The 14,026-nt window shown below is 43.1% G+C and overlaps 1 protein-coding gene across 1 annotated transcript in view; it reads left to right on the top strand.

The window, feature by feature from the left end:
* Positions 1–14,026, top strand: part of LOC125634868 (kinesin-like protein KIF28) — a 57,739-nt gene that overhangs the window by 42,456 nt on the left and 1,257 nt on the right. Inside the window, exons 17-22 of the mRNA XM_048846208.2 lie at positions 5,873–6,147; positions 8,159–8,293; positions 8,935–9,101; positions 11,333–11,436; positions 11,518–11,668; positions 11,926–12,119. Coding sequence (XP_048702165.1) covers positions 5,873–6,147; positions 8,159–8,293; positions 8,935–9,101; positions 11,333–11,436; positions 11,518–11,668; positions 11,926–12,119 — 1,026 coding nt within the window. The remainder of the gene's footprint in view (positions 1–5,872; positions 6,148–8,158; positions 8,294–8,934; positions 9,102–11,332; positions 11,437–11,517; positions 11,669–11,925; positions 12,120–14,026) is intronic.

Below are 14,026 nucleotides of genomic sequence, written 5' to 3'. Positions count from 1 at the left end.
GAGTTTGGTTATACCCTCCAGTTTATTTCAATCCCACATTCCCACCCACCTTCCCCTTTCCCCCCACCATACACTCCTTATTCATATTGAAGCTGTTGTAAGAAGCTGGGAATGGGCGAGAGGGGATGGATAACTTGATGATTGCCTGTTCTATTCTGTTCTCTGGGGCACCTGGCATTGGCCACTGTCGGAAGACAGGATACTGGGCTAGGTGGACCTTTGGTCTGACCCAGTATGGCCGTTCTTATGTTCTTTCCAAGTACAAATTCCTGGATCTGCCAACAGGCACTCCTTTCTCAAGACCCCACCCTAATTTCATCACCTAATTCGACTTTGAGCCTTCCTTCAACTTAAATCAAAATGAACTCTCAATTAGCTACATTAAGACTTTTGCTCTAGTTTCTGTTTCAGCATTCGGCAACAGAGAAGCTGGTGATGAAATTCATGTTGTTGAACTATTTAAGAGATGAGTACTTGGTACCAAAATCTTCTTAAAAAAGAGTTTAAATGCAGAGAGAAGTGGCCAAAGAATCTCATATCACAGCTGTGTCTATGCTGCTGAGGGTTTTCTGATGAACACCCATCATTGCTGTAGCACTTGTTCATTTTCGTCAGCACTGTCAATAGTAGGAATGCTAGTGTCCACTGACCGTTGGAATTTTTACCAATGTATCCTCTAGATCCGCTCTGATGGAGAATTTGATTGTAACTGTTCACAGGCTGCTTGATGATGAATGGAACAAAGCTACGGGGTTAATATAATAAAGGAGACACTTATTAATTTTTCTCTTTACAAAACTGAAATTTTAGCGACTTGTCTGTCTCCATTTACCCTTTATCATTGGGATAGTCATTGTCAAGGGAAGGATTTGAACATCTCTTACATTTTTAATCCCAGAGTTTAGGCACTAGGGAATTCTGGTTTGAGTCCATCCCTATTTGTAACTGATTTATTACAGGAGCATGTTATAATTGTGACGGGATCCCCGGGGTGCAGCCTGGGACTGTGGGACCGCTGTGCCCGCTTAACTCTCCAGCCTGGGCTGTCTCTCTCAAAGCTTTGCTAGTGACAAGCAGCAAACCCCTCCAGGTGCTGTGATCACTCAGCACAACCACACGTGGAGCCCCACACCCAGCTAGCGTGCAGGATGCTCCCAGAGCCACTTGTGAATCATGCTGAGAAAGGCACCAGCCAAATCCCTCCAGCTCCCAGTCTTGTACCTCAGGACTATACCGTCAAGATGAGCAGTGCAAGTTCACTAATTGGTTCACCACTTCATCAATGGAAAGCGGATATACTCCAGCCTTTGTAAACCTGGGCAGATTTACCAAACGCTTCAGGCAAACTCACTCGTAAAGATAAACAGTTAAATTAATTGACTAAAAAAGATTGATTTTTTTTGCCTATCACTTAAAATCTAAGTAGTTATCAAAAGAAAAGAAAATATAAGCAAGCAGTCTAAACTCTCAACCCTATTAGGGTGGGCAACATATAGATTAAGCAGTTTTTCTCATCCCACTGGATATTGCAGTTCATAGTACACAGGTTTTATCCTTGAACCCTGGGCCAGTCCCCTCTGTTGGAGTCTTCAGTCTTCTGAGTGTTCTAGTTGCTTGCAGCATAGGTGGGGACAGGAGAAAGGCCAACCATGGGGCCCCCGTGTTCTGTTTTATACCCTTAGTTCATGTGCTTAGAGAACACAAGTCCAAGCATGTCTGGTGGGCATTGCTGAGTCCCCAGGCAAGGTTGAGCAATTCCTCTGTTGTGGCCTTATGCAGGTGAGTCACTGAATTGTAGCTCCCTTGCTGGACTCAGAGTAACAGCCATGTTAGTCTGTATTCGCAAAAAGAAAAGGAGTACTTGTGGCACCTTAGAGACTAACTAACTAGTCTCTAAGGTGCCACAAGTACTCCTTTTCTCCTTGCTGGACTGTGGCTGTTGATGGGTTGTTTGACACCCGACCGGGCGTTGGTTACTTTCCTTGCTGTTGTCTCTGGGGAGCTAATATCTGGCCGATTCCCCAACTTACAGCATGTTTTACTGACAACCATACAACACAATCTCATAATTTCATATGCACTAATAATATCCATATTTAGATAGGTTATGATCTGTTGAAAGTCATTGTTCTTTCTCCTGATACTGCACAGGGCATGCTTTATTTGCAAGTTCACAATTGTATATAAATGAGGAATATGTGGGTTACAGGTATAGAGTGTCACAATAACGTGATCCTTATTTTGATCTGGTATGTCTTCCATGACAGAGTGAAAAACCCATCTCCCCTTTCAAACTATTGCAGTTGTAGAATGTAGTGCAATTTTTCTTCTTAAAGGGTTCCCAAGCTTTTCTGTTTGCTCAAATCTGACACAAACAATATAAAGCGATCACAGGTTGTGTTGCTTTCTACTTGCCTTTAAAAGCATCTTGTTTCTCTGCACGTGGAATGATGGCTCACAGGAGTGTTATATTTAAATACTAGAAAGGTAGCCAGAGTGTGTGTCACTGTAGATACCAAAGGGCTGAATTTGGTGCACTGAACTGTAGGTCCTCTTTCTCTTACTGGTGTTCATCCTATGGGTTGCACATAGTCACTAGTAAAGCTACCTGAAGAATCTGGGAAATCTGAGTGCACCAAAGTGAGAACCCCATGACTAGGGCCCTACCAATTTCACAGCCATGAAAAATGCATCACGGGACATGAAATAAACTCTTCCCCATGAAATCTGATGTCCCCTTGTTCCTAGGAGCTCCCCAGCAAAGGGGGCTTCTAGCTCCGGCTGCACAGTTGCTTGGGAGGGGGAGACCAGACCTGACCCACTTCCAGGTGCCTCCCTCTGCTGCAGGATGCTCCCTGGGACTGTGCAGCAACCCAAGAGGTTCCTGCAGCTGGAGGAGACTTGTGGAGTTGTGTCCGATCTTCCCTATGCTGCTGGGCGCCCCCCAGCAGGGGGCTCCTAGCTGTTAGTCTGGGCAGGGCTGGGGCAGGACAGGACTTGCTCTTTCCCTGCAGGACAGCTCTTGGGTATCTCTCCTGGCTACAGATAGCTCTGACACCCTTCTCTCCACTCACTTCCTGTCCCCCTCCCTTTGCCGCTGCCTGGGGAGGGGACATTGTACAGGGAACTGCCCCCCTTTCCACATGCAATTATCATCTTATTTCAATAAAAATAGAAAGAAAGGTGAGGCACTTGTCAGAATTTTTTGATTGACACTTTAGAGCAGCAAATCACACTCAGGCCTCAACTCACTTGAGCTTGGTAGATATGGACATTGGAGAGGTTTTGTAGCGTAGTGATCTCAATTGACTGCCTACCAGAAGACACATGCAATTACTGTAAAATGAGAGTGCAAAGTAAATCAGGAACCTCAAATGATTACTGCAACAGATCGTGTGGAAGAATTTGGAAGCCAAATTCTACATGCCAGTGGTGACCAACTATTTTGTACAAGCTGCAATGTTTCATTGGATCACACACATCGGGCAATAGGTCAGTGCCATTTAGACTCTGAAACCCATCAAAGCAGAAAGAGGGCTGGGGATGGCGCATTGCTGGTAAACCAAAAGTTTAAAAAAAAAACCCAGAATTTCTTCTCTTTCTAAGACGACAGAGAGCTCTGAGATCCGTCATTTAGCTAGAATGGAACTTGTGGCTGCATTTGCAAGTGCTAATAGTCCATTGGAAAAACTTGATCACCCAAAGTTGCATGAGTTCATTCAACAGAATGTACAAAATACCGGTTGCTTACCACGTGCGAATAAGCTACAACAGAACTACCTTCCAAAGGTTTTTGCTACACATTTTGAGGAGATAAGGTGTCAAATTAACTCATGTGAGTATTTTGCAATTATTTTGGATGAGTCCACAGATGAGCAAGACAACTATGTACTGCATGGTCTCTTTGATTTTATTTCTGACAAGGCTGAAGATGTACAGACAGGAAAGCTAACAGTGCTCGCTGACTTCATTTATTTGGATGCTGTTAACTACACTACAGTTTCTCAAGTGCTAATTAAAACCAAATTACAGTGTGAACTTTAATAAAGTATCTGCTTTCATGAGTGACAATGCAACTTACATGATGAAATTTTTAAAATCGGTTCTCCAAGGTCTAATGCCAAATGCTGTCCATATAACATGTAATGCACATATAATTTCTCTTGTCAGTGAGTTGTGGGGATGTTAGTTTGGTAAAGTTGATAACTGGTCAGCTACATTAAAAGATCTTTTGACACTGCCCTAGCCGCAAACTTCGATACAGGCAGCACATTGCAAACACGACTGAAATTGGGGAAGAAATAATTGCACTTCCCCCAGAGCCAGGATTACTCATTGGAATTCCCGGTTTTGGCCTGTACAATACCATGCAGCTCACCTTCATTCATTCGGAAGTACTACTCCGAGTTCGTCTCAGAAGAGCGGACGCTGACTCCAATAACGCAGGTTTTAACAGAACTGTCAACCCTTCTAAATGATGCTCAGCTGAATGAGGAAGTTCAGTTTGTTGCCAAAAATGCCACAGGACTCATGGACTTAATCACTTGGTTTGAATCTCGACGTGTCAGAACCTACCAAGCGTACCACAAAGTAATGGACGTACTTTTCTGGGCTGGAGCACAGTCAAACAAAATCCACTCTGACAATGCTGAGTTAAATGCCAGTGCTCAGCAGGTGTGTTCTTGCCTGGCAAAGAAGCTCAGACAATATTACTGCTATGGGGAAGAGTCAAGCGATGTAGCAAAAACGGCTCAAAACTTTCAACACCCTGCAGCAAGGTTCCTAAAAGCAGTGCATATTTTTGACCTCGCACAAATGCACCTGTTGATGGTGGATTTCAGCTCGCTTAATGCAGCTCCTGGCTTTCATAAGAATTGTAAGCTGGAGATGCCTCCTTACAAAAATATTGTGAAAGAAGCAGACTGTAGTTTGCCTGTGCTACAGTTCTGGAACTCGGCGGAAGGCAGAATCCCCCATCTTGCAAGGCTAGCTAGGCGCTGTCTGACCGTTCCAACCAACTCCGTAGATGCAAAGAGAGCAGGGTCTCAACACGGACAGGTGTGTTCAGCACAGAGACCGGGAATGAAGTTGCTGGATGCTCCAGGCTGACATTTAATTAATGACATTTGAAACCAGAACTTTTTTTTTAACTTAAGGCAATGGTTCACAAGTTTGAGGCTACCAATTGAGATCGCTTCCCTACGAAACTCTGATGCCCATATCTACCAATCAGGGAGTTGAGACTTGGTGGTGGTTGCTGCTGTAAAGCGTCAATCAATACATCCTGTCAAGTTCACATGACCTTTCTTTATCTTATTGAAACAAGCTAATAATTGCATCGGTGGAGTGGAGGGCACTCTGTACCTCTCCCCCTGCAGCTGTGGACGATGGGAGCAAGAAGTGAGTTGCGGGGTAAGGTGCGGAGCTTTCTGCAGAGGTACCCAAGAGCAGCCGTGCAGAGGAAGAGAAAGTCTTGTCCCTCCCAAGCGAGCCAGGACTAGCAGCTAAGAGCCCTGGCTGGGGTGTTCCCAGCAGCATGGGGGAGATCAGACCCATGTCCACCTCTGGGAACCTGGCTGCAGGAAGCTCTGTGATTGCTGCCTTCAGAGTCCAGCTCTGAAGGCAGCACAGAAGTGAGGGTGGCAATCCCATGACCTCCCCACCACCCCAATAGCTTTGCAGCCCCCCATCCCCTTTTGGGTCAAGACCCCCACAGTTACAACACCATGACAGTTCATATTTAAACAGCTGAAAATGTGAAATGTACCAATTTTCAAATCCTATGGCCATGAAATTGACCATAATGGACCATGAATTTGGTAGGGCCCTACCCATGACCATTTATTTTATCATCTTTCCTGTGTATCTCTAGGTGTGGGTATGGTCTAAGGCCAAGTTCATCAACAGGAAATTCCTAATGGAGGAGGTTTACCAGCATTTTTTAGATGGAGAGGATGTGTATGTGGGCCAAGACAGCGACCCATTTTGGGATCCTGTTGAGGTCATTCATTTAGGATCTGCTCACATTTGGCTTCAGTCACTTGCTTACTGCATGAAGCTGGAAGAACAAACAGAAGTTCTGAACTCTGAAGGAATGGAAGAAGCTATTCTACTTATAAATATAGTTCCGTGTTCCAGTGATGGAAGGTAAAGGTTTGCCGTTTCCTTATTTGAACTAGCTCCTATCTAAGATCGCTTTTAAAAAAAAAAAAATCCAATTCAGGAATTTCACAGGGTGATATGTCTGGTAGGAGATGGAGGCTAAAAACATGGGGGAAAATATAAAGACCATGTGAAATTCGAACAAGTTTACACAGGTATAAACAGGAGCAGGATTTGACCCAAAGACATTAGCACATGGGGAAAATATGCCATGTGACAGTACCGTTGATGTCCAGGTCTGTCCTGATCTCCCTGGGATTGGGTGCTACGATGACAGCTGCTCAGCCCCTGGGAAGTTGAAGTCCCTTGAGTTGTTACTAGGGTCCTACCCTAGCTAAGTGAAAGAACCACACTGATGAACTCTAGAGGGAGCTGCTACCAGACTTCTTTGCCAGATGGAGATGGGTTGTGTAAGGAAGGGCCTTAGTGGGAGATTTTAAAATTGTAAATAAGTGAAGTCTTGTTGGACCTTCTGGGAAAGAGGAACAAAGAAAGTGTATAATGAGTAACTACCCATTATCTTCTGTCATACTTTACCTGCTACTGAAAAACTATTACAAAGCACCCTACGTACATGAGGTAGCATGCCACTGAGCTCAGCTGTCTCGGAAATGTTTCGGTGGGGAAGCTCTGGAGGCAGTAGTACTGTGTGGGAGAAGGCAGTGGTGATACTCCAGATAAAACAGGTTTGGGGGGATACAGAGACAATAAACACAAACATTTTGCACCGGTGATTTTCAAGCTGTGGTTTGTGTGGCTCTGCCCTGTGGGAAGCAGAGCTGGTTTTACCACAGAGGTGAAGCTTTAGTCAGTTTTCAAGCAGTGGCACTTCTGGATAGTTGTAGGTCAAGGACAGTAAGGGTTTCCAAAAAATCAGGTGACCAACTACATTTAGAGCCCCGCCCCATGAACGGCAGCTTTGTCTGATGTTTGAAGGTTATTTGTAAGCAGATTTTCCATCACCGTAATTGAAGGTTAACAAACGCACGGAAGGCCAGACCAAACCACAAATTGACCTGGAATGCTTAGAGTAGTGGGAGCAGCAGGTGATGATCCTCTCTAGCCTGGGGAAGAAGGAGTGTTTAAAAAAAAACGTGTTGGTAGCATGTTTTAATTAACACTATTTTAAACACCACTTAGCCCCGAGTGTAGACCTTGACCAGCTAACACATTTGTAAAGGCATTAAACCCTGTCTACACTAGATATTAAGTGATGTTTATATTCCAGGGCCAGTAAGGGGAAAAGAGTCAGTATTAATGCAGAATCTTCCTTGCAGGGCTTGTCTACTTGGGAAGTTAGTGCACAGCAAGCTAAGGTGTGAATTTACACATCACTAATTACTCAAATCTAACTCCCCATGTGGGCTCTCTTACAAAGTGCCTTTGTGTGCTTTACTTTACTACATGTCAACGTGTACTAAGATAACTTGTGTCTGCTTTCATGGTTCAGCCTCACATTGTACCACCCGAAAGCTCTATAACTTGATAAGGTTGGTTAAACAAATATCTTTGTTTAGTTGTAATCCACTGAATTAGGAAACTGGTTTCTTTGTAAAGACAGTGTGGAAAAATGTTTTTAGAAGGTGTTTGTGTGCCCCTTTCTCTTCCCTACCTCTATACTTTATGCTTTTTTGGTCTATTCTGTGTCTCTTTCAAAGATTTTATTGCACTTCCCTTCCCCCCACCTCTTTGTTTTCTCCTAATCCCTGTCTCTCTCACTCCTTCAAAGGATACCAGGCCTATCTCCTAATCTTGCCATTTTGGAGAGCCAGTAGCAAAGGAAATGAGCTAGATTTGTAATATACAGTCCCTTCCACATGGTTTCCTTTCCTATCATAGGTGGTTACCAGACTATTTGTGTGTAAACAGCTGTCCTCTCCTCTGTTCCCAGCCTCCTCCTCACTGACCTGATTCATTCACTAATGTCACTGTCATATATTTGCTGTGAAAGCTGAGCCAGATTTGACATGTCATATCCTTATTTGTACATTTTTAGAGCCTTCGGAGAGGATGATATGATCATTGACCCTTTGGAATTGCTGGGAAGAAGAATTGATTTCCAGATTCACATCTTACAGTGCCTTGGAGTCAAATGGCTTAGAGAAGTCACTGAACGGGGCATTCAGATAGGGTGAGGGGTTGCATTAGTTCACTGCTTCCTTCACAGTATGTTCAGTTGGAATCATTGGTGAAAGCAAGAGCAGTTTCATAGTTATCCCAACAGAAGTTTCCAAATCGCATGAACTACTATCATCTGTTAGATCTCTAAGCTGCAGGATCTACTTAATGTCACAGGCTCAAAATCACAGCTGTCCTCTTAAAGGACATGTTAATAGGAGCAAGCCCTGCCTTGAACAGGAATATTTGAACTCATTTGCTCCAAACAAAGGTGAATTTCCTCAGTGAATGGGAGCAAAACACATCTGTGGGTTGGTGGGGGTTGGGAGGACAGAAAACTTTAAGCTCCATAATACAAAATAAAATCTTGTATCATTAAAGCAAATGCATTTTTAGAGGATGACAGAATGTTCAGTGACAAACTGCTACAGTCAACAAAATAAACCCTGAAAATGAATCAAGTGAAGTAATATTTTCACATAATGTGGTTGGTGAGTGCCTGCACAAAGCATTCTATTCAACAAGAGAGAACAGCTGACCTCAAAATGTTGCCATAATTCTTTTGTTCACATATTCTTTGTTCAAGTAGCTGACCTTTCCAAATACTGAACTGGGCAGTTATTTACATTTTATGTTAATGTTTCATTCACCTAGGTACAGAGTTTATGATCTTCTACACTCTCTATACACCAAGCCTGTCTGGAAAAACATGAATGCTAAGATTGAAGAGACAGTCCACTTCTCAGCCCTAAGTGCATCCCATGAATTTTTAAATTATTTACAAAAAAATGCTTTAATTGTTGACTTGTGGGGGCTTCAAGGTATTTCTTTATAATAATTCTTTTTAATTTGCATAGTTCTTCATGGCTGTGGGTTGTAAACAGAATCAAACCATATTCTAACATAGTTTTCAAATATAAAACTGCCTGATGGCAAGACAGAGCATGCTCACTTATATTACTGTAATGCTTTAATTCAATATTAGTTCAGTATTTAAAGACTGATTAGAATTTGCTTGGCGTAACCATCTCAGAATGAGCATGTCAACCTAGCCAAGAAGGATCCAATCATTTACATCATTTGATGCTTAAAGCAGCCTCTATTAAATAGCTCTGTGGCATCTCAAATTTAAGAATCTCATTGCTTTAGAAACATTAATGAAATAAGTTTCACAACTCCCCTCTGAGGTAGATAAGCATTATTACCCTCATTTTACAAGTGAGAGCACTGAAGTACGGAGAAGCTAAGTAACTTGCCCAAGGCCATACACCAACTCATTGTCAGAGATGGGAAACATATTGTGTAGTCCTGGCTTAGACATTAGTCCTTACTCTCAGTCCCCTACTCTTCATGGTGGGAGGAACAGAGTCTGAAGTGTGACTGCATGAATACGACAGCTTGTAAATACTAATATTCACTTTCATGAGAGTTAGTGATTTTTTTCCAGCAAACACTTTCCAGGACGCAGGCGTCAACCCATCAGACTGGTTTGCTGGATAGAAGCAAAAGTAGAAACATAGTCTGGTACCATTGTTAAGAGCATCCATGTTCTTACATTATTGTTTAGCATTCGTGTGGACAGGGTGACAGTTCCCTGACTGTTAGGGAACATATTATAGGATAGGTTTTGATCTAGGCCTAGTGTTATAACCTAAGACAGTTACTGTTCCCTAGCATGGATATAGTTCCCTAGCATGGCCAGTAAGTTGTTCAGTCCATCCTAAAAATAGAAGATGATTGAACGTGGATGCCAATAAGCCACAGAAGCGAGCAGTTCTTGTATGTAGCGCTTTTTGAAGTGTGATTGGGCCCTAAATCTCGGAGGTTTGAGTGCTTAGATTGCACTGTTATCTCTGGTATAACGGATCAGGTCAGGACATCCTGGAGGTGCTGTGGCATGACTTAGGACTAAGGCTGTGATTTAGCCAAAGACCTCCGTGACTTCAGCCAGCACCGGCTGGGAGCTGCAGGGTCCCCTGCAGAGTCTGGGAGCAGAAAACGGATCCACCGCGGGCAGCAGGGGGTCCTGGGAGCTCCACTCGCAGCTGCCCAGGGCTCCTCATTTTGCCACGGATATTTTTAGTAAAAGTCAGGGGGGGGGGTCGTGGGCTTCCGTGAATTTTTCATTCATGCGCCTTCACAGTCGTCTGTGGCTCCAGACTAACGTGGCAGAATCTGATTCATCTTTTCATGCTCTCCCCTCTCTCCCCTGCAATTTCTATTTTTCAATGGCAAAAAAGGATGACAAAAGGGCAGAGAGAAGAGGATGGGTAACAGGAGAGGGGACTGAAAGTTCATAACATTTTTCCCCAAAAAATCTTTACTGTTCTTGTGACATTTTGGGGACTATTCTGACCAGTAACTTTGGGGGCCTATGTTTTGTGCAGCTGTGGTGCAGTTCCCTGGCACCAGTAGCCATCCCACAAGCCTTTCACCAGCCTAGTTACTCTTTGCAGGGTAACCCCAACAGCCTTTCCAGTCCCAAGTCTCCCCAAATACATCTTCCTTGTGAAAAAACCACCCCCCTCAGGGACACAAGTTACCTCTGACATAAGCGCTCCGTCAGCGGGAGAACTTCTCCCATTGACAAGCTTCCGCTGCTTGCAGAGGTGGTTTTATTACGTCAACAGGGGAGAGCATGTTCCCCAGATGTGCTGCAGTGGAGCAGCTGTATCAGTGTAACTGTGCCGTTGCAGCATTGTACGTGTAGACGGGGCCTAAAAATCTGTAGGTTTACAGCCCGGTATCCCACGTATTTAGAGCTCTAATGTCGCTAATTGTGAAATTGGTGTCTGAAATTTTCAGTGTTTAATTGTTGATGTGTGTGTTTAAAAGAATCAAACGTGTGATGTGAGATGTGTTATCCAAATGGTATATGTTGGAGGCAAGTTTGAGAAAATGGAGATTACTGGTGTAAATTCAAGAGACTTGTCAGAGCTTGGAGCGAAATATTTTTATTTCTCCCTAAATATTTCAACTGATGTACAACGCAGATACAATAGTGAAGGCATGTGACAACAGTCTTAACTGGGCTCTCTTTCCCACAATGCAGAAGGGTGTGCTGAATTGGACTACTCCCTACAAGACATGGTCACAAGCGAGGGTACCATTATAGTTGATAATCCAAAAACTGTGATTGCAAAGGATATTGGTCTGGTGAGTCCACTTAAATTATTAGTAACATTCTTGGTATTGAGTATCAATTTGGTATTGATACTCAAATGTTTTCTTTAATAGGGCACAGTTAACCAGATATCTGAACTTTACCTGAAGCTGCTGAAGTTGGAAGAGGAGACTGAGCTTCTCAGAGATATTAACAGAGCTTTAAGGGAAGAAAATGCATCTCTTAAGGATAAAGTGAAGAAGTGGGAGACAGGACACCATGAAAGTCAGTGCAAAACACAAACCATGCCACAAAATTGCATTTTTCTGTTATGGTTAAGGTGTACTGTGGTGAGAGCCTCCTGGAACAGTTGGTGCTGAGAGTTTATGTGCCACTGAATTTTTTTCTCCAACGAGAGAATATGGATGAAATTTCATCACTTTCAGCTAATGACCATATAAAAATGCAGAACGAAATATTTTGTGTCCGTCAGTCTAGGTTTTATTAGTAACTAATAAAATCCCTCCTGTTTTGCATTCTAGGTAAGAAATTAAAGTCTCCTAATAAAAGGGCAATTAAGATGACCAAACAGCCTCTCTCATCAAAGGAAGCTGACCAGATGTGCAACCATCGGACCAGCTATGATGCTGAATTTGCCAAAGCTCTTAAGGTCTTCTACCAAAACATGAACTTAGTGAGAGGGCAATTCCTGAAGCTGAAGCACAGCAAGCCCCCCGTATGTATGATTTTTATGCAGTTGACAGGGACTCTTCTATGACTTGAGTCATTGTGTATACCAAGCTTTGATTACCTCAGAATGAAGATACAACTCATCTTGTCCTTTGCTGTGGCTGCTATTTTCCTTCCTGTATTTGTACTGGAACCAACCTCCTCTCCCCCATGTGCTTTGCATGGCTGTATTATCAATATCAAGGTCCACAAAGAGTAGCTATCTTATAACATGCTAGGTATTCTAACAGTGTAAAGACGCATACTGCTGATGCTTCAAATGCAAGGAGCGAAGTGCTTACTTGGCTAATGGAAAATGAGTGTTTTATCCCAGCCAGCAAGGAGGAAGGATGTCAATACCTTAGGCTCACAAGTCTTATTCTCGAGAAAAGAAGACTAGGGGGACCTGATAAGTCTTCAAATATGTTACGGGCTGTTATAAGGAGAACTGTGATCAATTGTTCTCCATATCCACTAAGGTAGGACAAAAAACAATGGGCTTAATCTGCAGCAAGGGAGATTTAGGTTAATATTAGGAAAAACTTTTAACTATGGGAGTAATTAAGCTCTGGAATAAGCTTCCACAGGAATCCCCATCATTGGAGGTTTTTAAGAACAGGTTTGACAAACACCTGTCAGGGATGGTCGAGATTTATTTGGTCCTGCCTCAGCACAAGAGGCTGACCTCTCAAGGTCCCTTCCAAACCTACATTTCTATGATGTTGTTCATAAGAAAGGATATGCACCAGGTTCTAGTTCCAGCCCCTAGAAAGAGGCCTCGGCAGAAAAATCTCCATGGTGTAGTTTTCCTGGCTTGTTTCACTAAAGCCTCATCCCCCCGGAGTAACCTGATTCTGTAAGAAAAATATTTCTACATGAAAAACTCCAAAGTCAGTCTCTTTGATTGTGCGGCATAATACTGCTGTTAGACTATAGCTGATAGCCTGGAGCACCCTTGAAAACTGGCAATTGGCAGGATCACCCCTTTTTTACATCTCCTGTTTCTGTCAATGGCAGCTGCTACCAACAGTGATTGCCTGATGCTTCTAGGCTTCCCTGACTTCGTCCTCCTCCTCTCCCTTATCAAGGCCACAACAACTGCTGTTACTGCTCACTTGCCTAAGCTCCTCCACTCAAGGGCCCACAACTCCCAGCTCCTTGCCAGCCACAGGTTTGTAGCTGTCTTACTCTGCCTACAGTAAGGCTTGGATGCAGAGTGCATTCCCTCGGGCTGCTCAGTTAACCTTGTGTGGTTGCTCCTTCTCAGTTCTTCATAACTAGTTATGTGTACATCACATCTTGCCTACACCTTCTATAGCAACTATAAGAGTCTCTGCAAGTAAATAGGGGAGGGGAATACAATATCTGTGTTATCACAAGGTTGAAGATCGAGATAGGTAGATCGCTACTTGCTCTGGCTCTGTCAGCACTGTGTACCTTACAGCAGCTTAATCAAGATTCTGGGCTACTCCAGGTGTGAGTAAGCAAACTCATGTCACTTCATTGTAACTCAGTAATTATTCATTTTACATGTACTGTACTTCAGCACAACATTAGGAATAAAATGGGGGTGACCTGAAATGGGTAGGAGGGGGTGTGGGGCCTTTTTTACTACTTTGATATTTTTGTGTGTATATATTTACATTAAAAAACAGTCTGTTATGGACTTTAGTTGTTGAGAATGGAAAGAAGCATTAGACTAAGTTTTTTTTTCCAATCTGAACTGAGGAAAAATCTTTGCCTTCTAAGTCTTTAGCATTAAATGTTGTAACTTAAATCACCCATAGAGTCTAAAAGGGTAGACAAGAGCTGAATTTCTAACATAAGAAATCTTTTAGACCTTTGTTATACATTCTGAAACAAGAACACCAAACTCTAAAGGGGACAAAACACAGATGTAGCAACTACCAGCCT

The sequence above is a fragment of the Caretta caretta genome, chromosome 3, assembly GCF_965140235.1.
Source record: "Caretta caretta isolate rCarCar2 chromosome 3, rCarCar1.hap1, whole genome shotgun sequence".
In the NCBI taxonomy this organism is placed as follows: domain Eukaryota; kingdom Metazoa; phylum Chordata; order Testudines; family Cheloniidae; genus Caretta; species Caretta caretta.
The sequence above is the reverse complement of the archived record's forward strand: the minus strand, read 5'-3'. Positions and strand labels throughout refer to the sequence as shown.